The sequence below is a fragment of the Apostichopus japonicus genome, chromosome 2 (genome assembly GCF_037975245.1).
Source record: "Apostichopus japonicus isolate 1M-3 chromosome 2, ASM3797524v1, whole genome shotgun sequence".
Lineage (NCBI taxonomy): Eukaryota > Metazoa > Echinodermata > Holothuroidea > Aspidochirotida > Stichopodidae > Apostichopus > Apostichopus japonicus.
In genome coordinates this window covers 24,478,540-24,505,738 of record NC_092562.1, presented here as the reverse complement: position 1 = coordinate 24,505,738, position 27,199 = coordinate 24,478,540, and the positions used below count along the sequence as shown (strand labels likewise).

General features: G+C 35.7%; 1 protein-coding gene and 1 long non-coding RNA gene across 7 annotated transcripts in view; one reads left to right on the top strand and one right to left on the bottom strand.

Moving 5' to 3' along the window:
• The window catches only part of LOC139983213 (uncharacterized), a 229,402-nt gene that overhangs the window by 32,259 nt on the left and 169,944 nt on the right, over nucleotides 1-27,199 (top strand). The window lies entirely within an intron of this gene.
• Nucleotides 1-27,199, bottom strand: part of LOC139982901 (3',5'-cyclic-AMP phosphodiesterase 4C-like) — a 282,309-nt gene that overhangs the window by 121,454 nt on the left and 133,656 nt on the right. For 4 of the 6 annotated variants that reach the window (XM_071996092.1, XM_071996081.1, XM_071996071.1 and 1 more), the window contains one exon: nucleotides 25,604-25,950. In XM_071996092.1, coding sequence (XP_071852193.1) covers nucleotides 25,604-25,950 — 347 coding nt within the window. Of the gene's footprint in view, nucleotides 1-11,842; nucleotides 12,231-25,603; nucleotides 25,951-27,199 lie in introns of those variants that run through there. The other 2 variants (XM_071996131.1, XM_071996140.1) reach the window with 1 other exon arrangement.

Below are 27,199 nucleotides of genomic sequence, written 5' to 3'. Positions count from 1 at the left end.
TTATTTAGTAACCTTAACATCAAATCTGTCGCACACAATACAGTACAAAAAATGATGAGTAAATTTATTTGAATAGTACAATTAACAATTGGGGAATGTAGCATCTTGCAAGGACAGCTGGTGCCATTTTGAATGAAACCAGAGAGTTTACATGAGGTTACTGTCTCAATTAGACCCAAACTTATCTACAGAAAACCTGTCACCTCTCATTGAAAGATTCATTTGATTGGAAGATAGGAAGTGAGAATTGAGAAGTGACTACTTGGTATTCTTCAGAGGTTAATTCAATATGCATCCTTCAAGATAATAACAATTTACAGTTGTTGTCCTGCATTAATTAGATCAGATAAGAAACTTCAGACCAAAAGAAAATGATGAACTAAAAATTACTAGTCAGTCAAATTAACCTCTCCTATGGTATTACCATCACGACATCTATATCGGATTGCGCATCTCTACAAACAGAACACACTAAATGTAGCTTGAAAACATATGCAACTTATTTAGGAATTTAAGAAAACTGGAAAACAAAATAATAATAAATAACAAGTTGCATTTTCAAATTGCCACATGTCATTAATACATCAAAACTTTGGTAACGCAATCAGTTCCCCTCCATCGACCATTTGCTCAATCCTGGATAAACGTAAACTCTTACAAACTCTCTCTTAAAATTTCATAAAGGATTGCACAGTGGCTTCCCTGTATTTTCGTTTCTTCTCGGCGACGTCCATCGAGCAGAAAGAACAACAAGACTACTGCGATCTGTCTTTGCCGTGATGGCCTTGTACAGTTTGAACCGCCGTGCACTGCCTACTACCTATACATGCAATGCTATCGATTCCATCTCTTGTTATTAAACTGCAATTATTCTGACCTGCCCTTTACAATCTTCACAGTTATTCATCTTCATTGGATGAGTTACTAATATACGTAGGATAAAGGAAACCAACCATAGCAGGTTAGTAAAGGCACAGTGCCAGTTCAACTCACATTGCTTCAGCCTTACAGTTTCATCTTTTCTCCATTTCTGTTTCCCTATCTTTCCTACCTTCCATTTTTTTTTTTTTTTTTTTTTTTTTATGTTTTTGGTTTTTGTTTTGATTTGTTTCATGTAGCTTTTTTTTTGTCTTTTGTGTTGTTTTGTTTTATATTTTGTTTAGATTTTTGTTTTGTTCTTTGTAACTTTTTTTAGTTTTTATTTTGTAATTTTTTTTTTTTTTTGGTAGGGGTGGTCAGGGGTCCCGTCCCAGCCAGAAGGAAGAAAATTAAGAAACAAACAATTTCAGACGTGAAATGATGCATTCTCAACAATCTCAAATTGCTATTTGCATTAAAAAGATAATTAACAGTCTTTTTTACGCGGGATCCGTAGTATTTTATTATGAGAGACGAATTTCAGAGTCTTCAGAACTGTTAAAACCAAATTTGAACACTAAATTATCGGCTGATACTAACTGTATTACCGGTGTTGAATAAATGATGTGAGCGGGACAACAGTGGCCTGTCAGTATCAAAGATTAAAAGCGACATTGATCATGAACCTACATCTGATAAAGTGTTGGTAAATATATTTATAATCGAAGAAGTTGCACCTCTGTATGTTTGCCCACATCCATATATCAATTTGTTTCAAGGGAAGAGTTGCATTTCCACTGTCAATTTCACAGCTGTCAATAGGTCCAGCCAACCCAATGAATAATGCATATATTGCCTCATTCTATATCCCGATTGGTTGAAAGGGCGGGGCTTGTACTGTTGCGTATGTATACATGTATGTATGCGATATTGACATCAGGCGCTTGCACACCTTTGTACACAAAATGCACATGAACTGTGCACGGGTATTCAAGGCGAGGCGAGTGCAGGCTTCTCTATATCCAAGAGGATTGCGCTTGATCTATGAATATTCATTTTTTGGGCGTTTTTATTGCAAGGGTATTCAATTGGGTTAGGTCCCTAAGTGGGAGTGTCATAAATGTAATAGAAATGATACCATTGGCTAGTTTACACTATGACGTATTCAGCCAGCCATGTATCATGTCAATACAGACATAGTTTTGATTAAACACCACACGGTCAAAAGTTCAACCCTATTGTTCACTGTACTAAAAACATGACCTGGAAATTCCTCCAGGTTCCTATACATGTTAAACTTTCAATGTTAAATTGTTTTTCCTCTAATCGGTAGTGTACACACTTGGGTGTACATAAAAAATCCATGTATTAAATAATATCAGTTAAGTAAGACATTACACAAGCGCTCCAAAGTTCATGTCTGTACACGTTTTCCATTGAACAGGATTTGCGTGTGTGGGGGACGAGCACAGTTGTATGAGAAATGCGACAAAACAAATTGATACATGGCAAGTTAATTAACCAATAAATAATTGAGACACATAGCACACAAACACACACATACAAAAAAAACTATATATCTATATATATATATATAGATATATATAGATACATATAGATATATATATATATAGCTATATATATATGTATATAAATGTATATATACACGCTGAATTATTCAAAGTCAAAATCAATCTGGGTAATAATCTCGGAACACAACGACATCTGTTACGGAGAATTGGAATAGAATTTCATATAAGTAGTCGTCTATCGATTAATATATTTTGAGAGAGTATCGTGTAGACAAGATGAGCTGGAGCACTGAGAGCAGTGAAGCTTACCTTACATAACAGTAGGATTTAAACTGGTCTAAAATTACGAATAATGGACGAGCTGATCAGAAACTTCGGAAATCTTAGAGGTTTCAAGTAGAGAGTCTGCAAGCATTGATCTTGGCAATTATAGCATTATTTGAATAAGAAACAATTTTAAAGCAGATTTTCAAGATATAAAATTTTGTAAAAAATATTTAAAACTATACATCACTGAACCCCCATGTATGACGATGCAGGTCTAAAACAGTGAAAATAAATCTTATATCATTTGCAAGAATATTCAGAGATGAGGAGGTAAATTCTGAAAATTTCTAATATTTTAACAAAATGCAACTTTCAAATGAGCAGTTTTATGTGATCTTTAAAAAGAATCGGTGAAATTAGGCAAAAATTGCGACCAAATCTGTCAACTGCTGCTTTAAAATATATCCTAGACGATTACATTGTTTATAAATTCTTTCCCCTCCCTTTTATTTCTTTTTACCTTTTCCTTCATAACAACAGGCAATTGATATCTTGAAAGAAACTTTGATATTTTATGTCATTCCTAAATTTAAGTGAAACATAATTACTTAAAAGACTTTATCCATGCATGGTTCATTAATCATGCAGATAACTCAAAGTATCCTCTCAATATATTCAGAAAAATGTAGATCTAAAAGTCTATAAAGCGTATCTTGTCTGGATTATTATTATTAGACTTTTATGATAGCGAATGACGAGCTCCGGGGAATCAACATTTTTATTAAAGAGGGCGAAAGATGGCCGAATGTGGGTTAACTGAAGATGGGGTTGTTCACAATACTTGCAGATAATATTGTTAAAATTGCAGTTGGAGATCTCACATTCTAGCATATTCTAGCATCCATATTTTAATGTCATCAAGACATAGGCCACACCTTAAAATAATAATAATAATAATAAATGAGACTTATATAGCGCCAAATCAGTAGACAAAAGTCACTGCTCAAGGCGCTTTACAGAGAAAGCAGTTTAATTTTCAAAAGAACAAGTGGAAAGATGGCTCTTAAGTAGACTTTTGAAGGTAGAAAGTTATATTGCACAACATCGAGAAAACATCAAATGTCAATGACAGAGAACAGAAAATCCACGGTAGAATTACTTTGACATCGGTAGTACATCATGTAAATGCAGTAGATTCATAGTGAAAGGGAAGTTGACCACATGCTGTAATACAGAGGAGATGAGGGATATATATATATTGGAATGCTTGCTTTTCTTGCCACTATAGCATTCAGTTCCATATCCACCATTGAGTTTTAAAACAGTGTTCAAAACAGTGAACATAAGCTGCAGCACAGTCAAGTTTTAAAGTGGAATAGTACTGTACGTAACAGAATCTGACCAGATTTGTGGTTAAGAAAATGTCTAACGTTGATATACGTACTGTATGTACTGTAACTTACAAAGAGTCGAAAAGTTTACCTGTGATATACAGTATGCATGTTTGGATATATACTGTATACTGGACTTGTGACTGGATTTGCATGCTACCATAATAAATGATCAGGAATGCAGGAATGCTTTTTTAAATGTAAACTGACCATTTTGCATGATAAAAATGATTTAAATTCAGTATTATACTAAACTTCACCTCACCAACAGCTTTTGGAGTTGACTTTCACAACTAATTTTTTATGCTATTTGATATAAAAATCCCACAATTTAACAGATCTAGTTTGGTCTGCAGCCTTTACTCAGGTCAAGTCTTATTTCAAATTACGCATTATACATACGTAAACAGTGCACTGGAATATTTTCAGGCTCTTCCATAACTATAAGTACATAAATGTGTTCAATACAGTTACAGTACAAAGTATCGTGGCAATGAAAATTCCAACACTTACTGGTTTGGATATTTACGAGTGACAAGCTTACCTGTCTCCCCACAACCAATACCATTCTCATTCTCAGTTTCATTCCAGTTGGTTCTAGGCACGGTAGAACGAGAGTGCTATTATGGTTAAAACTCCAAGAGGCTGACTTCTGGCTGAATTTTAGTAATGATCATTTTGCATATTTTTTTAATTGAAAGAAACTATGTCTACAGCCATAAAACTGCTACGATACCCTATAGGGGGGTACTGTACCAGAGACACTAACGTTATGTTTTGTGGAAGCAATAGGATACAAACACTTCCTTCTTGGAAGTGGTTGTAGTAATGACTATGATGACAAGATAACCTCTAGTCCTGATAATAGATAGTTTAACGTACCAAAATAGAATGACCGCTCATTAAACACTGTAACTGCAGCTGACATGTAGTCTGTACAGAGGATAATGGTCATGTGACTTGTTCTATCTAGTGTGTAAATGTTATGTCAGATGTAAATGGCCATTGGTGTTCAGTAACATACTGCCTGAGCTGATCCACAGCTATGTACTGCAGGCATGCTATGGACAGTACAATGTTAGTTGCAGATACTTATTTTTTCTGTTCTTTGTCCTTTTTTTTGTTCAGTTTTTTTTCTTTCAGTTCTGCAACTTTGCTGCAGATATACATCAACATCACAGCAGTAGGACTTATTTTTGGTGAATCCTAAAAAGGGGATTATTTTTTTTTTTTTTTTTTTTTTTTTACAAAAGGAAAGATGTTGTCATTGGCCTATCACCCCGGTTTAGCGTAGATGTGACCATCAATGCAAAAGACAGTTCCACAATAAGGATTGTGTATCTTAAAGAATGAATTTAACTTGGTAATAATATGATCACCCACGGCGATGTTGGAAGGAAATACTTTGCTTTCTGTTGTTTATAGATATTTACCACTCTTGTCTGATTTTGAATTACTCAAGAAGAAAATATAACGGTTCATGCACTTAGTTTTGTGAGCCTACGACAAAATGGAAGAGCACAGGATCGCAAGAAGTTTGGCTCAAATCGGTACGAGTCATACACTAATCATAGAGATTGTCTTCATTGAGGAGTTTTAGGGAGAAGGGATATGATATGAAAGTATGTGGTCTTTACAGTGGTTAACTCCATTAATTGAGTTTTAGGGAGAAGGGAAATGATATGAAAGTATGTGGTCTTTACAGTGGTTAACTCCATTAATAAACTTTACAAGTGCTCTGGCATAGAATTTCACAATCTTAGCCACTTTTTATGTAAAACAATTGTGCTTTAAAAACTCTACTGGCTATAGAAGTTGCCATTGGCAACATTTCCTGGATTACAGCACAAATCAGTTAGTCTTTACAAGCATATAGATGGGAGCAGCCCAATCACTGGTAGCTGATAATAATAACAGTAAAACAGGGCTTATATGTTACGTTCCTGGAAATCATGCGTCCTTTCTATTGACAATAAAGGTTACTCAACTTTAATATCATATACTACAGGCGTTTAGTGTCTACTCATAACAATAAAGCAGGGATGACCCACTGGCTATTAGCCAGTAAATAGACTGGGTTTCTACAGGCCTGCAATATGCTGGGCTACTACTATAGCTGAGGGCATCATTGTTAAAATCAGTCCACAAAGGCATCAAACTAAATAAAGTGAAGATAATACCATGCAGTGAACTCCCTTAACTGACCGAGTTTTACACTTTGAAGTGTCCTATGAAAGGAATTACATATCACATGTGGGCTTCTTTTGGGTTAACTTCAGCTGGTTTCTATATAATGAACACATGTAACACCTATTCTATTGCTGTCATAATACACAGATTATAGTAGTAATATAGCCTTAGGTTAATACATCCAGCCCACTACACCCTTCACTCATTGAAAGGTCATCCAGTGACAAAAATTGATAAATATCAAGATCTGCCTTAAAGGGGCAGTGAGGTTAGTTTTAAACTGTCTTTTCGATATAATATATCAAGTATAAATTAAACCTTCAGGAACAGTGACTGATGCACACAGCTACAGACAGTATAATATAAAGGGCATATAGGGCAAGGTACTTTCAACATGGATATATTGGGAATGAATGCATGTTAAATAGCATATAATGGCTACACAATTAATTCTAATAAAATAGGTTGTCATATTACACGGTGAATATATTCAAACTCCACACAAAATACTCTATATATGCTTAAATATAATTGGACATATAAATTCACTTTTTAAGCTTTTTCATGAAACCTTTGTTTCCCCAATTTATAAATCAATGGAAAACATACACAGTATATCGATGTGTGCATTTAGTTCAGAACAATAAATTTCAAGTCTACCAAATCTATAAATTATGAGCCAGTATGTCTGACCGTCGAAGGACGGTAAAATTATACTAAACTTTTCTTCTTGTTTAGAACTCATTGATTGTTGGTCTTAGCGGAGACAACTTCATCAACTGCCCGAATAATATTATAAGGCTGACCCTGATAGACATGGGATTCAAAAATCATTTTTATTGTCTGTTGACATAACAAAATATAAAAATTGACATGAATTCTCAGTAAAATCCAAGTCATGAGAAAATATCATAACTGGATCATTTAGTTGTACTGCTTAATATGTACATATATGTACAGTATATTGCATGGAATAATTTATCCAGTGTCACACATGTATAATCTAGCAATACATGTACAATCTAGCAATAATAAATGGTCAAATTTCAAGTGCAAAGATATATAGTAGTTTTTGTACAATAGAACCGTACTTAGATTAGAGACAAACTTCAAAACACCTTTATTTAGTCAGCTGCTACATTTGAACACTGTTTAACTGCTCCCTGTGTTGTTTTGCGATTTGCCGTCATTTCATTAATATTCAAGTGAATTTCTACAGTGACTCCTTAATTGAATAATGAAATGCTAAAAGATGAATCATTTGTGTCGGTCTTAAACGGAAACTGTTAGTTAAGCGTTAGGATACAATCGAAAAAAAAAACAGCTCTAGGTTATAATGTGAGAAAAGGAGATAATTTATGGACAAAAGTGCAAATTTTCAGATTAAATCTGAGAGCTCAAAAGGGGGAGGGGCGTTAGCCTGCTATTACAGAAGCTGACTCTTCATGTATATAGTCACGGTTGTGGTATAGTCATTGATTTTGAATGATAGTGTGAGGTTGCAAATGAGGAACTGTGTACCTTCCACAGCTCCACCCCACCTACTCCACCACCCTCTCTTCCTGAATCCTTGTCCTGGCAATCTAGTGATTGACATGAACAGCTCCAAGTTCAATATAATTAGCATATATAGAGTACATGGAAAACTACATACATGTTGTTGTCATAGAACAGGGTCTACAGACCTTTTAGAAGAAAAAAAAACTGTACCATGAAAACTTATCTCAGACATTTGAAAGCAGTACAGTAACTAAATATACCTCTTGCCTTTGTCAAGATAAATGACATTTCTTTAGGCAGTTTGTGACAAGTAAGAACTTGCCAGACTTAGTAAACAACAAATGAGGTAGAAGGGTGAAAAAGAAAAATCCATGGTGTTGATCACAAATGACTTTTGCCACCCTTGAGAGATTTCAAAAAGAGCAAGATTATTTCACTAAGAGTTACTCTTCATTTTCTTGGAGCGGGTGGCGGGGGGGGGGGGGTGTCTTGGTAACTATCATCTTAATTCCTCTATGTAGATGTTAAATTTAGAAGGTGTTAGCACTACCAGGCAAAGAACACTCACATGGCACCTAGGAATCTGAGCCTAAAACTGAAAATATAAGTTAGTGACTTTTAGAAGTGCTCTTAGAGGTGCTGAATTTCTAGCAATAACAGGTCCACTTGAAGAGTTATTTTTACATTTATCAAGCAAGCTGATTTGACAGACACTTTTGAATCTTCGTTTGATGCAGTCGTTAATTCTCTGTGAAGTGACAGAATTGTGGTAAGTACTAGTTAATTGGGTACTCAATGTAACTGTACTAAATATCTCAGGCTCATTTATCGTAGCTCCTTTTAAAAGTTATTAATTTTGCTTGATTTTTCTGTTACAATCTGGTGGTAACAAATATCACTGAACTATTTAATGAGAGCCAGGTAAAAACTATCGGCTATTTCAGGCCGGCAACGAAGATTGTGAGTTGAGGGGCACCAACAATGTCAGGAAAGGCACAATTACTCTCTGTAGGTTGTTAAGCTTTTGTATACCTGATTGTGGCACAGATGCAAAGGCAGGGGGAGGGCTGGGTTGGGGGGGGGGTGGGTTGAGCTACTTTGGTACACTGGAATCACACCAGTAGAGTTAGGGATAAGGTTTGTAAACAATAAAAAAAAGGTTTAATGTGTAGGACATTTACAGGATTAACAGGGTTCTATTTTCTATACAGGATTAACAGGGCCCTATTAACTCAGTGATTAGAAGTTATCAAATAACAGTCTCACACATGTCTCTTAGAATACAGTGTAACCAATATGTGACAGGGTGCAATGTATAAATGCACACATATATATGGCTTTTACTGAGTGAAATGTAAAGTTAAAAATTATCTCAAGAAGCAAGTAAACCAGTCTCCATATTGAATTTAAAATAGTCAGTCTACCCCCTATGCTAACTACAGTACCCCTTAAGAACAATCCTCACAATCCCTCGATCCTGACCACCCCCCCCCCCACATCCTCATCCCCAACCTAGGCTACTGTACATTCATCAACTGCCATCTTTAATGCTATTACTGGTCAATATTTACATTCAGGATTAGAACCTCAATTTGTATAAATTATGCATTATAGATAATATATATCATAGTTTGCTGTAATTGCTTATTGTAGCTCAAATAACTAGGACTAATTATAAATTTATCAGCTAAGTACAAACATCTTTGCCTTTTCTCTGCTTTCTAGGGCATAAAATAATTAAACTAAACAATATTAAACAGCGCACTGCATCTTTAATGCTTTATTACCAATAAATGATTAAAACTTAAATTTGTTTAAATTATGCATAAATTTTGGTAATATTTCATATTTTGGTGAAATGCTTACTGTAAGGCAGCTATAGGGCTAATTACCTATCAGCTGAGTACAAATATCTTTCTTATTCCTTAATTCTAGCCTCTCTAGGACATAAAATAATTGGATTAAACAAAATTAAAACAGCTGTCCATTCACTTAATGCTTAATGGGATGTAATTTTATAGCCATCTGCATTTTCCTTTGCTCAGGCATGAAATTATCATTTTTGACAAAGGAAATGAACCAAAAAATATTGGCCAAAAGCCTATATATGTGAATGGTCCCATGTGTATACAATGTAATAATTCATTGGTTTAGTTATACCCTAGTTATACCCTTTTTGGATAATTAGCACTATGAGAATTATATGTATTTTGTATAGTACTGTAATACAGTTTACGACATATTCCAGATGAAATGAATCAAATGATAATTTTGAAACCAATTTCAAATTTTCCGACTGACGTTTATTTCATCAGCTGACCGATATAACTAGGTCAATTGATACGGCTATAAATTCTCTGCAATTGTACCACAAAAGAGGCATTTTCCCAAATGACTGTTTTGGGAAAAATAAAAAACTGAAGTCTAAGGAAGAAACGGGGAGACACGATTTAGGTTTTAATTGTTTAGAGGATATCTAGGGTAAATTAATAAAGATGATCAAATTCATGACAGCAGCCTAAGAACATGTACAGTTAAATCAGGGCATTGTTTATGGAAAACAGCTCCCTGGTTAAATATACAGGTCTAGCACAGAGACTAGAGTTAGTTATGAGACATCACAAAATAATTGCGACTGACTTGCTACTTAATTCGGCATAGATTTAATGTTTGTTTGTTTATTTGATTTTCCACAGATCATAAATATATATAAATGAATTTTTCTTGTGTGAATATAAATGAATAATGATTTTTTTTTTCATTTCGTTTGAAGAATCTTAAGAGCAAATTGAAGAATTTTATGGAGATTGATCAACTGCTTCTTGGCCTGCTCTAATGAACATGTATAATTAAGGTATGCAGATACATCTTAATTAAGACTAAATTATAATTAAATAACAAGCACCAACAGAATACAGATATTGTATGTCACCTACATACTGGTTCTTTATGCAGATTGAAAAATTATAAGAGATACTGTACTGTATGTCACTTCATTTCATTCTTTTCACTTTTTTTTAGCCTCTTCCCTTCATGTTATTTCTTGGAGCAATCTTTCTTGATGAAACTTATATTGTAAAACTGAGCAAAACTCATCAAGAATTTAAATGTCACTCATGCATGAACCTGAGCTACCCTCCAAACCAATTTGAATAAATTTACATTAATTTTACCTCATTTTTGGTTTGCATGCAGTAGTACCTACAACATCTTGGTTATTGGGCCCAATTATTAGCACTACACTAGATTAACATCTATCTGAGCTAAATTAAAGCAATTAATTATGACATTAATAGATATGCAGCTGTACTGTAAGGCATTGGTGACAATTAATCAATCACTAAACATTAACTTCATGAATACAAAACTTATAAGTTGCTGAGTTCCCGAAGAGTTTGATCGCTTTCTCATTTTCTTACTGTTTACAATGTGTAAAGTTAAGTTTGGACGGGGGTGGGGTGGGGGGTGGGGATGGGGTGGGGTGGGGGTGGGGATGGGGTGGGGATGGGTGGGGGTGCATGTGATGATTAAGTGAAAATGATATGGTTGAAATATGTATCACAATAAACATTCCTTAAATATGGCAAGAGTAGCTGAGACCAATTGAAAAGCATATCTATAGAGTTCAAATCGCTTGTTTCTTTAGATTACAAAATATGGACATAGAATACTAAGGCTACCTTAACAAAATTCTGTTCCTCTGGAGATAAAGAAAAAAATAACCAGCCACTGAAATAGTCTTACATAAACTTATATAAACCGATAGAGGACAATAACCAGAACCTTGCAGTTCATTTCCAACGATCAAAAAAAGTCAAAAGTAAAATTTACCTACTGTATAGAGCCTTATTTCAAATATCTCTACAAATCAACAACCAAGTGAAATTTCCAAGAAACCTGGAGTAATCAAAAATTCCAAAACGGGAGACCGATGTTGACACCGTGTCAAACGACAAGGCTGTAAAACGAGCGACTGACAACTCAGTTGTCATATCCTGTTACAGAGCTCCAGTGTAGCAATAACAGTACAATAGTCACTATTATAATAACAGACAATAGCACATTTTCATATTAATAACAGACAACAATAGCACATTATCAAACCTGTATTATCCAAGAGAAACACTTCCAAAGACACAAGGTAATTAAAAGAAATCTCTTTGACATGGAAATTTAAGTCCAGTAATTTAGTAGGATTTTAGATCACCACAGCTTCCTAGCAAAAAATACCGAGCCGACATTGAACCATTTATAACTGTGTGTGGTTCTTCGATTTCCTATGTATGTTAAAACTGCTCAAGGTTTGACATTTTTGTGACAAGCACTCCAATATAAAAAAAACGGGTAGTTAAACACTCGGCTCCATAAAAGTCTCCAAATGTCAACACATATTTGATTCCATCCAATTGGAGGTTCCGGTTGTTCTGAAGTGTACCTGGCTTGTTGATAGCATGTGTTATTGTGGTACATAGGCTGGTAGTAGTAGTAGTAGTACTTAGTAGTAGTATATATCTGGCTGTTATATGACAGTGTCTCTAAGTATTATCCTGTATTGCTAGGCTACAACTAACTACTAACCATGACATGTGCTTGAAGCCCAGGAGGAAATACCAATGGGATTCCTATATGAGGCCAGTTCAGTGGATCTGGCCTCCATTCAGTACAAGGTGATTGAAACCTGACACCTCTCTGCCCTGCATTGATGGTAGAGATATTTCCTGAGCATGTCTTCTCTTATCTGCCCAAGCATCCAGCCATCAGCTGGCAGGAGGGCATGGGAGGTTAAAGAGGAGGTGTCAAACACATGAAATTCATAGTCTCTGGACTGTCTGGAGGGTGGTACCAAACTACTCCAAGGGTCAACATTTGGCTTAGAATGGTCACAGGCTGTAGAGTCTCATAGTCTAATCCCCTAAAACTAGGTCACATCAGTCACAACTTAACACCCCCCTAAAAATCTGCATGGACTGTGGATGTCATTTTTATACCACTCAAATTATTCATCCAATCCAGAAAGTCATGCTAAGTTAATTATAAATTTTAAACGCTAGTGATCTTGTGCGAATTTGAGGAAAATTGTGGCCATTGAAATTTAAATTTCCGGCAGGCATTTCCTATGAAGCAGACTTTTTATGCTAAATTATGGTTCTTCACATCTCTACCAAGGTTGCTACTCATTCCCACCCTTTACCCTGGCTTAAACTCCCACACCTCATCCCCATTCACCTCTCCCTCAAAACCCACGTCAGGACAAATAGACTCCTGGCTTAATTGTAAGGCCGAAATTAAACATTAGTTAATTCATATTTTATGTCAATAATTATAGCATGGTGAAGACGAGTTCAAGAAATAAGAAGCCCTCAGTGATTCACAGCTCACCCATAGCTGGTTCGAGGTATCATTGAACATGAAACATGTTACATAAGAACACGGCCCCTTACCTCCCCTCCTCCCTTCCCTTCCCCTGCCCTGCCCTCTCCTAATCTATACCTTGCCTTAAATCTGACACGTTCCTAATTACATAGTCTGATATCAATACTTATCTTAATAATCAATTGTTGACACAATGACTGCCAACATAACTGTACATAGGTAAGTATGACGATCAATTAGTTTGTGATGTTTAATCCTGTCTGGATCATACTGTCTGCCAGTGTGGCCCCTTTGAGAGGATGTAAATGCTCTCTGATTGGTTTAAAAGTTACCTGCAGTAAGAGCATAAGCCAATCATAGCAGGTATGTGCCCTTTAAGAGGATGTAAATATGCTCTGTTTGGCATAAAAGTTACCTGGGTAAGAGGATAAGCCAATCATAGCAGGTATCTGCCATTTAAGAATATGTAAATATGCTCTGTTTGGTTTAAAAGTTACCTGGTATGAGGATAAGCCAATCATAGCAGGTATGTGCCCTTTAAGGGGATGTAAATATGCTCTGTTTGGTTTAAAAGTTACCTGGTAAGAGGAGGATAAGCCAATCATAGCAGGTATTTGCCCTTTAAGAGGATGGAAAAATGCTCTGTTTGGTTTAAAAGTTACCTGGTAAGAGGATAAGCCAATCATATTCAGGTATGTGCCCTTTAAGAGGATGTAAATATGCTCTGTTTGGTTTAAAAGTTACCTGGTAAGGGGATATGTCAATCATAGCAGTTAAGTTCTGCGTAAATGCTATAATACTAATCCCTAATGGGAGGAGATCTGGAAGTTGGCCACTGGTATAAAGGAGTTTGCAATAGCATGCAAGGCATGTTGTTGTTGTACATACCAACTTATACTTATAAGGAAAGGAAGCTTTTAAAAGACTGAAATTGTTATTGGTTATTGTTCAGTTCATTGTGATACAGTAGGCCTGATTGGGTAAAAAAAGCTACAGAGATGTTTTCTTTAAAATTCTTCCCTTGAGCTGTTGTTCAAATAAAGCTAAATATGTCTACAATTACCCTCTCATTTCCTCCTCTTCCTCCCCCTCCCCCCTCCCCTACCCCTCCTCCTTTATCCTAGCTAGTTCTGAAAAGTAGTTTAGGAGCAAACACTAGTAAATGCAAGTACTGGTGACATATTAGTATATAATTAGCTTTGGACTCATGCATCCATGTTGTAATACAGAACATCTATTCTCAGCTTTGACATTCTCCCTGCCGCCTCTTAATCACAGTGAAACTGCAAATTGGAGGCCAAGATATTTCCCTATGAGTAAAATTTAAAAAATTTTAAAAAATATTCATGATAGGTATATATCCCATATATTACTTATCTACATCCATCTCTCATCCATCCTAACATAATTTTCACAAGACAAACTCAGAGAAGCATGCCAAATGTATAATTGGTCAAGGTAGAAACATATCCAAGCCCAGGCATCAACTTGACACCTCGCCATTAAACTGTCGTGTTTCACAGCCCGATGCTCCAGTTTTCCATGCCAAGCTTGCAAGAGTCAGTCTTCAAAATGCTAGGAGTATTTGGAAAATGCAAATTTAAAAAAAAAAAAAAAAACTATTGAGGATTCGGTGTATGAATTTACCCCGAAGGTATATTGAGCTACCTAGACATCCACGTGCATATATCCCACATCAAACTGTAGATTAAAAAAACCGGTGAAACCCAATAAAGGTCAGCAATCCAACCAGGTGTTCTCTGGAATGCCCCGATTAATGACTCTGCGTAACGTTATAACTGTCAGTGGAAAACCCCGAGCCGAAATCTTGATAGTTCTTCCAGCGTAACATCTTGAAACCCCCTACTTTCAAACCCCATTGGACGCCGCTCAGTCGGCGGCGTGCGTATGACGTCCGTCTCTGACGCAGCGATCGGATCGCCTTCTCTTGGGACTAATGAACAGGAAGGAAGGTGTATGCATAACTCATAGTTAACATTCATGCAAGTTCTATACGGTATGCATTTCAAACAGAGTAAAATACATACTCAAGATGCAGAGGTCGTTAAGGGTTCGCAGGTGTACAGTCTAAATGACATGTATTTCATTGTCTGCCATGCGGTTTGGCTTCTCATGGGTCCTTCTTCATCAAGAATTAAAGGAATATATGTGACCAAGAGAAATCTGGAAAATTTGTATTTATATTACATTCCTGTCAATAAGTCTTGTAAAGGAATCATTTAGAAAATATACTGTCAAAATTAAATACTCTTTTTTTTTGGAGTGTCAAGAATAACTTTTGCATGAAAGGGCAAATTTTAGCAGTGACGTATCATAGTCCTATGAAAACAGGAAAAAAAATTGATCGCTGGTAAAAGTGCTTCCAGCTCGCTCTATTAAGGTGTTGCAACATATTCCGTTTTGAAGCATGTCCTATGCTCATCTAGCTCTAAAGCAAACTTGATGAATACACATTATCCGCTCAGTCCAGACCTACTTAGTGGAAATTGCATAATTTCCAACAATTTTGTATTTTTTTTTTTTAATTTTATTTATTGATTTACTCTTTTTTTTTTATCAAATTTTTTTTTTTTCCAATTCTCTAATAACTTCCCTAATAAAAAAGGATGTTCTGATAAACTAAATTCATACAAACAGTTGATACCTGCTTACATTGTTTTCATGATGTGATGTAAATTTTGATGGACTAGCAATATGTACATAACCTTTTTTTTTCTCTGTTCTATGTTATTAACGGTTGATCAGTATTATTCCCCCGAGTATGTTAGCAAGTCTGATAGATAATTGATGGACATTCGTGCTCCAATGTCAACAAACAGTTTACTGCCAATCACAAAGTACAATAGAATATATCCATACTGAGACACTTAAATTGTCTATTTTAATAATCCTGGGTGCTTGGGAATAATTGACAGGAGCAGAGCTGTAAAACTTTGTAAACCTTTGTAAAACTTTGTAAAACTTTGTAAACCTTAACTAGGAATATTTAGATTGCTAACATTTGGGGCTGATGATCTTCATAAGACTCACGTTACTAATACACAGTCAAGGTGCAATGGAATAATGGAGGAAAACATTTTCCAATTTTTTAAATTTTTTTTCACGTTTTTTTCATCAACTATTCAGTGAAACTATCCAGATATGCTTTGTCAAATCTTTAATCGGCTTAATATTTTGGAAACTTATTTTTCAATAATAACACAAGGGCATGCAGCTACAGTCTATATATATTTCAAAGAGTCGTAAATTGAAAATCACTCTTTCAGAGTGTCTATACAACATCACTCTTTTAGAGGAATAATTTCACTCTTCTCCTCGTATCCTGAATTCTAGAGAATTCTAGTAGAAGAGAAAGTAGAGCTAAATATTGGAACTATCTAATTTTAAGTAACACTTTAGGGAAAACAGCTACAGTCTTACTTCCAAAGAGTAGTGTAAGAAATCATTCCAATTGCAAATGTACGATATCACTCTATTATAGGAATAATTTCACTCTTCTCCTTGCAGTGAATTCAAGCAAACTTTAGCTCATATAGTAAGTGAAAAACTTGACTCAAAGTGTACCAGCTTACTTGACAAGTATTCACTCTTTTATACATATACACAAGTATTCACTCTCACTCATTCACACACAATTCACTTCATTCACACATAATACTCAAGTATTCACTCTTTTGATACGAGTGACTAATTTCACATCCCCTAAGAGTGATCATTCCTGGACACTCTCTATAGAGCGTGAAATCTTAGTCTTGGGAATTAAGAGTTCAATTTACTCAATCGACCCTTCATGATCTACCAAATACCAAACAGACTTCTTAAAGGTATCCCTACAAGTCAATCTGAATTTAGGCTCTAGCCTGCTGAAATGTTTTAGTTTAGGTTAGTTCAGTTTAGTAGAAAAAAGGATCAGGAGGGACACTCAAGTCCCCATCAAGGACCCTATAGGAGAGAGAAAAAAAACTGAAACAAACACTCAGACCTGATAACAATGCTTAAAGGGCTTGTCAATAGCATTCTTAAACCCATTCACACTACTTGCAAGTACAACTTTCTCAGGCAAACGGTTCCACTCATTCACAACCCTATTAGAAAAAAAATTTATGCGGAATATTAATCCTACATTTAAGTTTTGAAGTCTAGTTGCTTCGATCAGGGGCACTTTAAGCTCGACTCTTTTGCATACCCCTTTAAACATCACAAAACAGTTGGAATTTTCATAGGGAGATATGACTGTTAGAGCTAATAGGATCAGCTACCATATATCCATTGAGAGATGATTTGGGATGGCATTTTGTGAATGTCAAGCATCTTTATGTGTAAACCGTAATGTTTGCCCTATCGTCAAACACAATCGGAGTAGACTGTAAGAGAATAAAAAGAAGAAATTAATTCAGGCAGTCTGTACGGAGAGGAGAATTTCTAAGCTCTGCCATTATGACAACAGCATGACAAACTTTTCTTTTTCGCCTACGTGTAAGCGACATAAATTTAACAGATTGAAGTAAGATAGAAAACTGTTCTAATTATCTGAAACCATGCACTTGATAAGATAGTCTTGATGTGAAATTTGTTACTCAATCTCAAAATTTGCAAAATGAAAGCTTTAGCATAAAAATGAAGAAGACTACAGTCTCAGCATGAAATGAACACCGAGGAAAACTTGAATATATTATTCATGCATATCTGGAGAAAAATTGAAATGGCTCTGGGCTAGCTTCTTTTTAATTAATGCAAATTCTGCACTTAAAGCCATTTCTTGCTTAAGTCTGTTTGGAAATTTTTCCCCCAAACATATCGGTATTTCTTTAAATAAGAGATTTAATTAACCAACTAAGACATCCAGCTAAGTTTTTACACTAAATGAATGTCATTTAGTGGGTAACGAATGAATTTGATTCACTCCTCAACATTTCGTTCACCAGACACTATTCACGTTAGTATGGACTAAATTGTACTGTAAGCAAAATTTCAAACTTTTATCTGCATGCCTTTACATCCAGTACTTGAAATGAAATTTGACTAAAAAAAAATTAAATATGAGATACTCTAGATATTTGATTTTAGTACTATCGAGTAGCATTGAAATATTTATCTGCTCAGAGAGCTGCTTTAAACTACAGTAGTACTCATAAAAATAAGTTTACAAGAAAACTTACACAGAACCAAACATTCAAATTCAGACTAGCTCCTTTCATTCTGAAGATTGACTGAGGGCTGAGAAATCTTGGATTTCCACACACTTATTAAGCAGCCAGTGTCAACAATGGTCGTAAAACTATAAAGCACAATTGTTTTGGTTTACCAAACGTTTGCATGATACCAATTAGCTGCATTTGAAGTATGAACCTAAAAGACAAATAAACTCTCAATAAATACAAATTTGTATAGAAATATCAGTTTCCCAATATCATTGTAATTGGAGTAGAAGACAATTCAAGCACCACAACACATTCTTCACAGCTGCTGCTGCCTAGCAACACCAGCGGTTTTCATCCATCATGCTTTGTCATCAATCATTCTTGCCTGAAGAAACATTTAAGCTACATTTTAGATGGTTGCCTATACTGAAACCCCCTGTACCTATGAACCTACCTTCCTTGATATACTGTACCTACACAAACATGGCTTATTTTTTAGGGCTCAAAACTTATATTTTATGGATGGATGGATGATAGGACTCACAGAGCAACGAACCATTCAGTATTAATTATTGCTGTCTATATAACTTGAAGAAAAGTGGTCATTTCGTAATTCATATAAAAGAACAATGTATCTAGAACAGATCAAGGCTAATTGGAACTGGTAGCTGTAAATTTGGGCAAAAATGAATGATCTTTATCTGTGTTTTTGCAATATACTGCAGAATCCTGAATTTTGATGAAAGCACGATGTCACACCTTGCACTTGCAGCCTTGATATTGTTTTCACAATATTTACAATTAAAACTCATTACATGTGTTGCATACATATAATTTTATATTATATTGTCACAGGACATAATTAGGAGAATGCTCAAAGAAACATAAATGTGTGTGTGCGTTTGTTTTGCATTCTGACCGAGGACTTGAACAAAAGAATTTCAGGTCCTCGGTTGTGATTTCTAAAGAATCACCATGTCCTCAGAAGAATTCTATTGTTTGGGGTATTGTTAAGGTTAGGGTACGTGGATCTGAACAATGGAAAATACAATGGGGTCCTCGGTCTGAATGTAATACAAACGTGTGTGCGTGTGTGTGTGTGTGTGTACATGCAACATAGACATAGCTATTGTATTGTACTGTATCTGTATATAAACTGGAAGTTACAGTAGGATGAGACTCCAAACCCAAATGAGCAAGATGCTAGAGAAAAGGTGCCGGAAGATGAGAGGAGAAATGTTCCAAGGAAAGGAGGAGGGAAGGGGGGGTGGAGGAGGGGATGACAGGAGGGAAGGAAAGTAGAGGGTGGGGAGGGGTAGGAAAGACATGAGGATGAGGATGAGAGGAGGAAAGATGCCTCTGAATCTCATATGTGTGTATTAAGTTAATCTCTTACACTTGCCCTCATGCTGCCATGACTATTTCTGGGCAAAGCATGCAACCCACCCACCCCCACCCCCTCCCTCATTTTATTTGTAGAATCCTCTAGTTGTATATATAATAAAATAAATGTCTAAAAACATGTCATGATATTAACCTTCGGCCTTATACACCTGCCCATGATGCCCCCTGATAGCAATCTTTATACACCGAAGCAATTGGTAATAATACTACATTTTGCTTGAATTGTTGCAAAATTATTCAAAGACACACAAAGTAGGTTACATACATGTGAATCATGAATCATTAGTGTATGCTATGAGAATTACAGTTTGCATGTATACATAACATGTATGTATGTACATATATACATTATTTACAACATATCAGGTACATTACGTACAGTGTAACTACTAAATAATTCCAAGACAAGACTTATATGCATCAAGGTTACAACTCATTTCAGCTGTTGCTACGTACGTACACGGTTTTGGGAATCTTGCCAATGATTTACACTGTCTAAGTGCTACAATGTTGAGTTACTGAGTATTCTGTGATCATAGAAAGATAAGAGCCTCACTTATCAAAAAAAAAAAAATTGAAGATTTAACATTAAAACTTACACCAGATGTGAAATGTCATACATATATATACTCAAAAAGTTTTTTATAATAAGGAGCACTTAATTTGGAAATTATTTAGAAATTTCGAATTGAAAGATAACACTCTCCTGAGATCAGGACAAGTAATTAGATGAAAGCATTCAGTAATTAGTCCTGGCTGAACACCGGAATTTACAAGAAGGCTTTTTAAAGGTGTCGCCCCAAAAATCAATAGTGATGACATGCCAAGCAGCAAGCAAGTTTTCGGTTCACTTAGTCTGCCTTACTTTGACGAAGGTCGCTTAAATGTCAGAGGCACAAGGACTTGCACGATCACCGAGCCAGAATCGCTGTCCGTAACGCAGAGTGTAAAACAACAAAAACAAAACGCGCTATTTTCAACACGAATGAACGTGATCGTAGAGTGACAGTGTCGCTACATAGTTAGAATGGAGATATCATAACAGAAAAATGTCAAATTTCAACTTATATGACTAGAAATAGGTGCTACTTCCCCGAAATATCCTCAGGGGGGATATTCTGACAGTTAAATTTGGTGTAATATCTTTGATATCCCAAAAGAGTCAATCGTCCTGATGGATACTGGTAGCACTTTAATCAGCTAAACGTGGAGTTTATATTTATTTACAGCTCATACGTACGTCACTGTCGATACATTATCTAACAACCATTAGGGTGATTGCCCCTAAACTCATCTTTTATTTGTTTTCCTCTTTTTCTCAAAATACTTTCATATACATGAAAGTAAGTGTCCTTGTCCACTCACGTCATTACTGAGATGGAAGTGTCATGGTTTTCTTCCTGTTCGATTTTTCCCAAAAAAACGTAGAAACACCATGGGAAATATCAGCTTATAAATTTGAACAAACAATATAGATTGAGAGACCCACATGTATATATATTTACACAGATCATATCTTCTGTGCTTCGGGCAGTTTAACCTAAAAGTCAGATCAAAATGTATAAATCTACCTGAATTTTTTTGGTCTCTAAATAGAAATACCGTTCGGATTGGATAGAAGCCACATCTTCAGAACATTGAGTTGCTATATATATATATGTTTGCACTCTGTTGTCATAGCTACTGACAGGTAAATGAAAACAACAGCCCCATTTACAGATTACATCCAATGTTGCCATGTTAGAAGTGACAGTTACAGTTGCTTAATTCCTAAATGACACAGTCCATTTTGTTCTGTTATTTTTGGCCTAGCTTTGATCCTAATGGCAAAATGGTTGCTTGAGTTTTGTTCTTTATCTTCATGAGATTTCTTCATGAAAGACGAAACTTGTAATGATCTTTATAATTTTTCCAAAATTTTTAATAAATTATTACATTTTTGTTTCAAACCTGCCACTCATTATATATATCTCAAAATATCAATGTTCTCCAAATATGGTTGTTGTGAATGCTAAAAAAAAAAAAAAATTCTAAATGTCAACTAGTAGAATAAACAAAGGAAAAGTGACTGGGAACTTACATAGCCTATAGCTAATCCAAAGGTCATAGGTCACTGGTTCAAATCCTGTTTGAGCCGTAAATTTCTTAATGCTCTTTGCCAAAAGTTAACTACTCAAAAAAGAATCATTATAACCTTACAAATTGTCACGATAAACTGTTCATTTTTTATTGATGCCATTTCTATGTTGGTTTTAGAATATTTAGTGTTTAAACACTATTTAAACCTGAGAATGAAGGTGCACAAACTGTGTTATATCAACACAAGTGACTACTCGGTTTATATAGCAGTTTGAGATTGATGATTTTGCATATCTCAAAACATCATAAAAGTGATACGGTTCTTTGCCAAAAACTACCTTTCATAAAAATGTGCCCATATTTGTGTAAAAATTTGCAATGGGACAAGCCAACCAGATATTAAACTACAGTATGCTCTGCATTATATGATATACTGTATATTTGGGTAACACAGATGACCTTTAACCTCTAATGCTAAGTATATCAACCGTTTGATGTTTTTACAGCATTTTATCCCAATTTGTATGTACATAACTATATAGTACTTTTAGTATTTCATGAAAAAAACAAAGTTTATACAACCTCAACTTATGCAAATTTAAGAGACTGTAAATTAGCACCTGGAAGTTAACCCTGAATTCTTTCAGTAATTCAAATGACCTCCCCACCCCTCATCCCCACCCCCCTCCCAACAGATACACTGAGCACACAACTTGACTATATTACAAAGTCAAGGCATTTTCTCTGAGGATTTATCAAATCTCAACTATACAGTACTGTGAAAACAGAATTGAACTGATATTTTATGATGAAACATTTTTATTTTTGTGAGTTTATGCCAATCACTGCTGAAAAGATTGTCATGAATATGTCACAAACATTTATTTCTTAAAAGTTATATGACCCTATAATCATAATAAATCACAACCTAAAATTAATGGCTAAATAAATAAGTAAACTGAAATATATTAGTGACCAGGTGCTTCCTGCATATAAGTCGTTCTGGGATTACTGCAAGGCGATTGTTATGGAAAAACTCAATTTTCTCTTCAAATTTACAGAATTATGGCTGCTGGGTGCATTCGCAGCAATCTAATAAATGAGCCAGGTGTTAAATTGTTTTTCAGGTTTAGTGCTATTATATTTTACTAAGTTATTACTTAGAAAAACCGGTTACATTTATTAAGAGTTGGTGGTATCCAAAAATAAGTGGACCTGAGGCATCATATAAGGTACAGTGTTATCATCATTACACTATTTACCTTATCCTGCCTCTGAAACTGGCTCACCAGTTAACAGGTCAGTTTCTCATCCTCCTTTAGATCTGATGATTTTTTTTATTTTTACTTTTTTTTCCCTTTGCTTTTTCTCTTTTTCGTTTAGATCTTGTAACTAATGCTTCCATTTTTAGCTTTGTTTATAATTGAAAGCTGTTTTTGCCTCTAACTGTCAATATCATGAAAATGTCATTTCATTTATGAAATTATGTGGTTCATAATACAAGCCACAAATGATTGACCAAAAATACAGTATTTCTATGTCATGATTTTGCTTTAGGGAATTTTGTTTGTTTAATGCAATAGAATTTTGTCTTTTTTGCATTAACATTTCAAAAAGAAGTTTCAGTATGTCTCTAGGGCAACATGTGTGCAAATAAAAATTTATTTCTAAAGTGAAATATTTTACACCATGACAGATCCACCTAAAGAAATGTAACATTCTGTCTGGAAAGCTTTTCATTCAAACATAAAGGAAGGTTTGGGGGAAGCAAAGGTGGCTTGTTGAGTAAAAGAGGGCGCTATGAAACTTTCCCAAGACACTCTTTTCAGTAGTGGAACGACAAACTTATGGTAAGACATTGCATTCATGAAAGTTGGAAGCGATGGCAAAGATATAGAGGGCACTCTTAACAAACATTAACAAATATTAAATTCTTATGACCACTTCCATGGTAGTTGTGAAAAGAAACTTGTTTCATTATCAACTTTTTAAGCATTGATCATCTAAAATTCTTTTAATGAGTAATTGTGCACAATTGAAGCCAAGATGTATGAATATATATCAACCTGAGAGAATTAACAGACACTGTAAAGAAGCACAAAACAAGCAAAGAACAGAAGAAATAACCTGTATCGAAAGACTTTTAATACTACCTGAGCATCAGCCTTACTACTTAAAGATCTTACTTTAAAATGTTTACGTCTACTGTAGATACAAAACATAAATAAATTGCAAGGCGTGTACATATATTTGTTGAACAAAAAACTGTTAATCTGAGAATCATGGGTAGCAAGCATGTTCCTATCAATACTGTGTGGGTGTATAATACCCTCATATATGTATGCAGTTGAAGTTGTACAAGTTGAACAAAACTTGATACATCTTGATATGGTACACATATATGTCTTTATATGATTCAATGGAGTGAGACATCACAGATTTATAAATGATCAAATCATTACAGTAACAGAGAGGGAAAGATACAAGAAGGGCAAATCCATGACTTATAGTCGGGGGGGGGGGGTAGGAAGCTTTCCAAAAAGTGGGGGGGCACAACATCAGAAGGGCACTTTCGCATTTCCACAACCACCACATGTTATGCTATAAACCGATACACACCGGACATATCACTTAAATATATATGATGTGTTAGTATGCTATCAATACTAAATTATGGTGCATGCATGTGAATCATTAAAATAAAATATTAAAATTAACAAAGGCTTAAGATATCCAAAAGACAGTTCTTCATCAAAGGGGCACATTTGCCAGTAGGGCACATTAACTATTTTGGAAAAAAGTGGCGGTGCACATCCCTCAGTGCCCCCCCCCCCCTCGTCTCCTACCCCTCTGCTTATAGTTGTACCTGCCAAATGGTAGGCCTGGAAATCAAAAGAATTATTGTAATTCCAAAAAGTAACCTTCTCATCCTGAGCTATAGTAAGTTTGCAAACTAGGAGCATTCTCATTGGCTTTATGTGGAGAAGGTCAGTGTTCACTTTGAATGAAGGAGCATGAAAGTTTGACCAGGATACTTGAGTTGTAAACACTAAAACATAGTATCCATAAGACATCATGATCAAACTAAGAGTGACCATGACAGAACAGCTGAGTAGAAGCCTGGGGACCGCTGAAAAGTAATTCCTGATATGTTATACAACAGTCTATAAATTATAACAGAATTATAAAATAGAACAATGAATTATGACAGCTATAACTGTTACAGAGTAGGCCAAGTCTATCAAGAAAACAGAGAAAAACGAAACTCAGCAATACTACTAAGTACTGGAATTGCAGGCTGTACAAAATTCAGTACAAGACTTGCAAAAGGGAAGCCCGTGTAAAGTATAATTATAAGGACCATATGATCCAGACCCTTTTATTAGTATCAACAAGTTTGGCTTACACTGACAGTTGGTACAAGATCCATTTTCATTTACAGAACTGGTGTTTTAGTTACCTACAAAAGTATCGGTCAAATACAGTACAGTAATAATAGGCCTATGGCTTATCGTCCACCTTTAGGCCAGCATTAACGGTACTATGGTAGCCTAGCAGACAGTGGTACTGAGCCTAACAAGTAACAAGCTGTCGAAGGGCTAACGTTTGCAAGCCTAAGTCTAATTGATGTAGAGAACTGAGCCTACAGTAGTCTACACTACAATAGCCTACCCCTAATCGCACCCTAAACCTAAAAGAATACCTTCGAAAAGCTCTGATTGTTCATATTCTCGTAGACACTCCGGTAGTTTAGAAAATGATGGGAGGAAATAGTCAACATAATGAGAGCAAATAATAGAAAATCGACCAGCATCCCGAGGATTCCCTTGCTAAAATGAACACTTACCGAGATCTCAGGTTGAGTTTTTCAACCTCTTGGTCGAGGGAGTCTGTCGAGTCCGTCACTTCTATCCTAGGTCCTTTGGCCAGAATCGGACAGTTTGGAGTGGTAAAGAAAACTTCCTTGTCAGTACTTGCATTGCTTTTCTGTGATCCTTGTGAAGACACAGATCCTTGGGATCCCGATCCTATAGATTCCAGTTGACGTGAGTGATATTTTGCTTTAGATGAACTTGGAACATTCTTAGGGGTAGCGTTGTCCTCCGCTCGACTACTTTCTGAAGAATATGATGCGCCTGGTGATGATGAGGCTATGGGATGAAACATACCGCTTCTGTACGGTGTCCTGCCTTCCTGTTTAGGAAGAAAGAATAAAAAAGTAAAGGTTTAGCAAAGTATAATCATTGAAAACTAATTACTAATGTTTTACTAAATCAGGGCGATACCGGCTACTGTATACAGGTGCGAATGCAGGAATTTAAAAAATAAAGGCGCCCATCGATATGGCCCGGAGTCGACTCCAATGGGGATGTTGGGGATCCGCCGTAGATAAAATGCAATTTTAGAGGTGAAATGGTGCAGTTTGAGACATATTTAGGCTATTAATTCAGGTCTACACGCAAGGTCATGCTAGTAAATGCTTTCAATCTTTTGTGTGGTCATAAGTACCCCCCTCCCCCGCTTCCCCCAACCTGGATGATCCACGCCTGGTATGTAAATGTAGCCTATTTACTGAAACACTGAATGTACTGTGGATTTGAAGATTATTTTAGGAATCATATGTATTGCCTGGTAAGATTGGGGTCATAACCTGTATATCTGTGTACCGCTTTCAGTATTTGGTCCCAACTCTAATAAGAACCCATAACACTTAACAATTGGTTCATAATTTCAAACTTCGTGCAGACACATAATAAATCAGCAGTTATTTTTTATGACGATTAAGCGACCAGAAAATAATGTGGGAGAATCCCGCAAGGGCTTACGGATTACAACTTACACATCGGAAGGCTTCCAGTTCAACATTTTAACTCAAATTTTGAAACTTTTCAATTTAGAAAGTCATTTCAGATGGGAAAAACCGTACATTGCTCTTGGATGAAAAACCCACCTTACTATAACCCGGCCGGGTATCGAACCCGAAACCTCCCGATTGCTAAGCCTCATTGCTTCAAATACCATCGCTTTTATTCAGTCGGTCACAGCACATAAGGAGGGGGTACTATCAAAACACCGACACTGAACTACACTTTGAAGGGCTACAGTGTGTCGTTTCTTACATGTTTTTTAAAACGTGATACTGTAGTTACTTGAAACTGTCACCATTTTGACGGCACTTACAACGCATGATATTGCGTTTACCGTTTTCAGCGCAAAACACTTCATTGCTGAATTATTTGGAATTGTTTAACGTGGAATATGACTGCTATGAACTAAGAAAACTGTCAGAAAAGCCTTTGTCAGAACTAAACAAAATGATCTATTGAACACGAAATGTATCCCCCCTCCCCTCCCCACCGCCTCGATTTCTTCGATTTTTGGATTCCATAACGCCTGCTGGAATCATTCATTTCTTTTGTGGTTAGGGGTAGGGGAGGGGTTA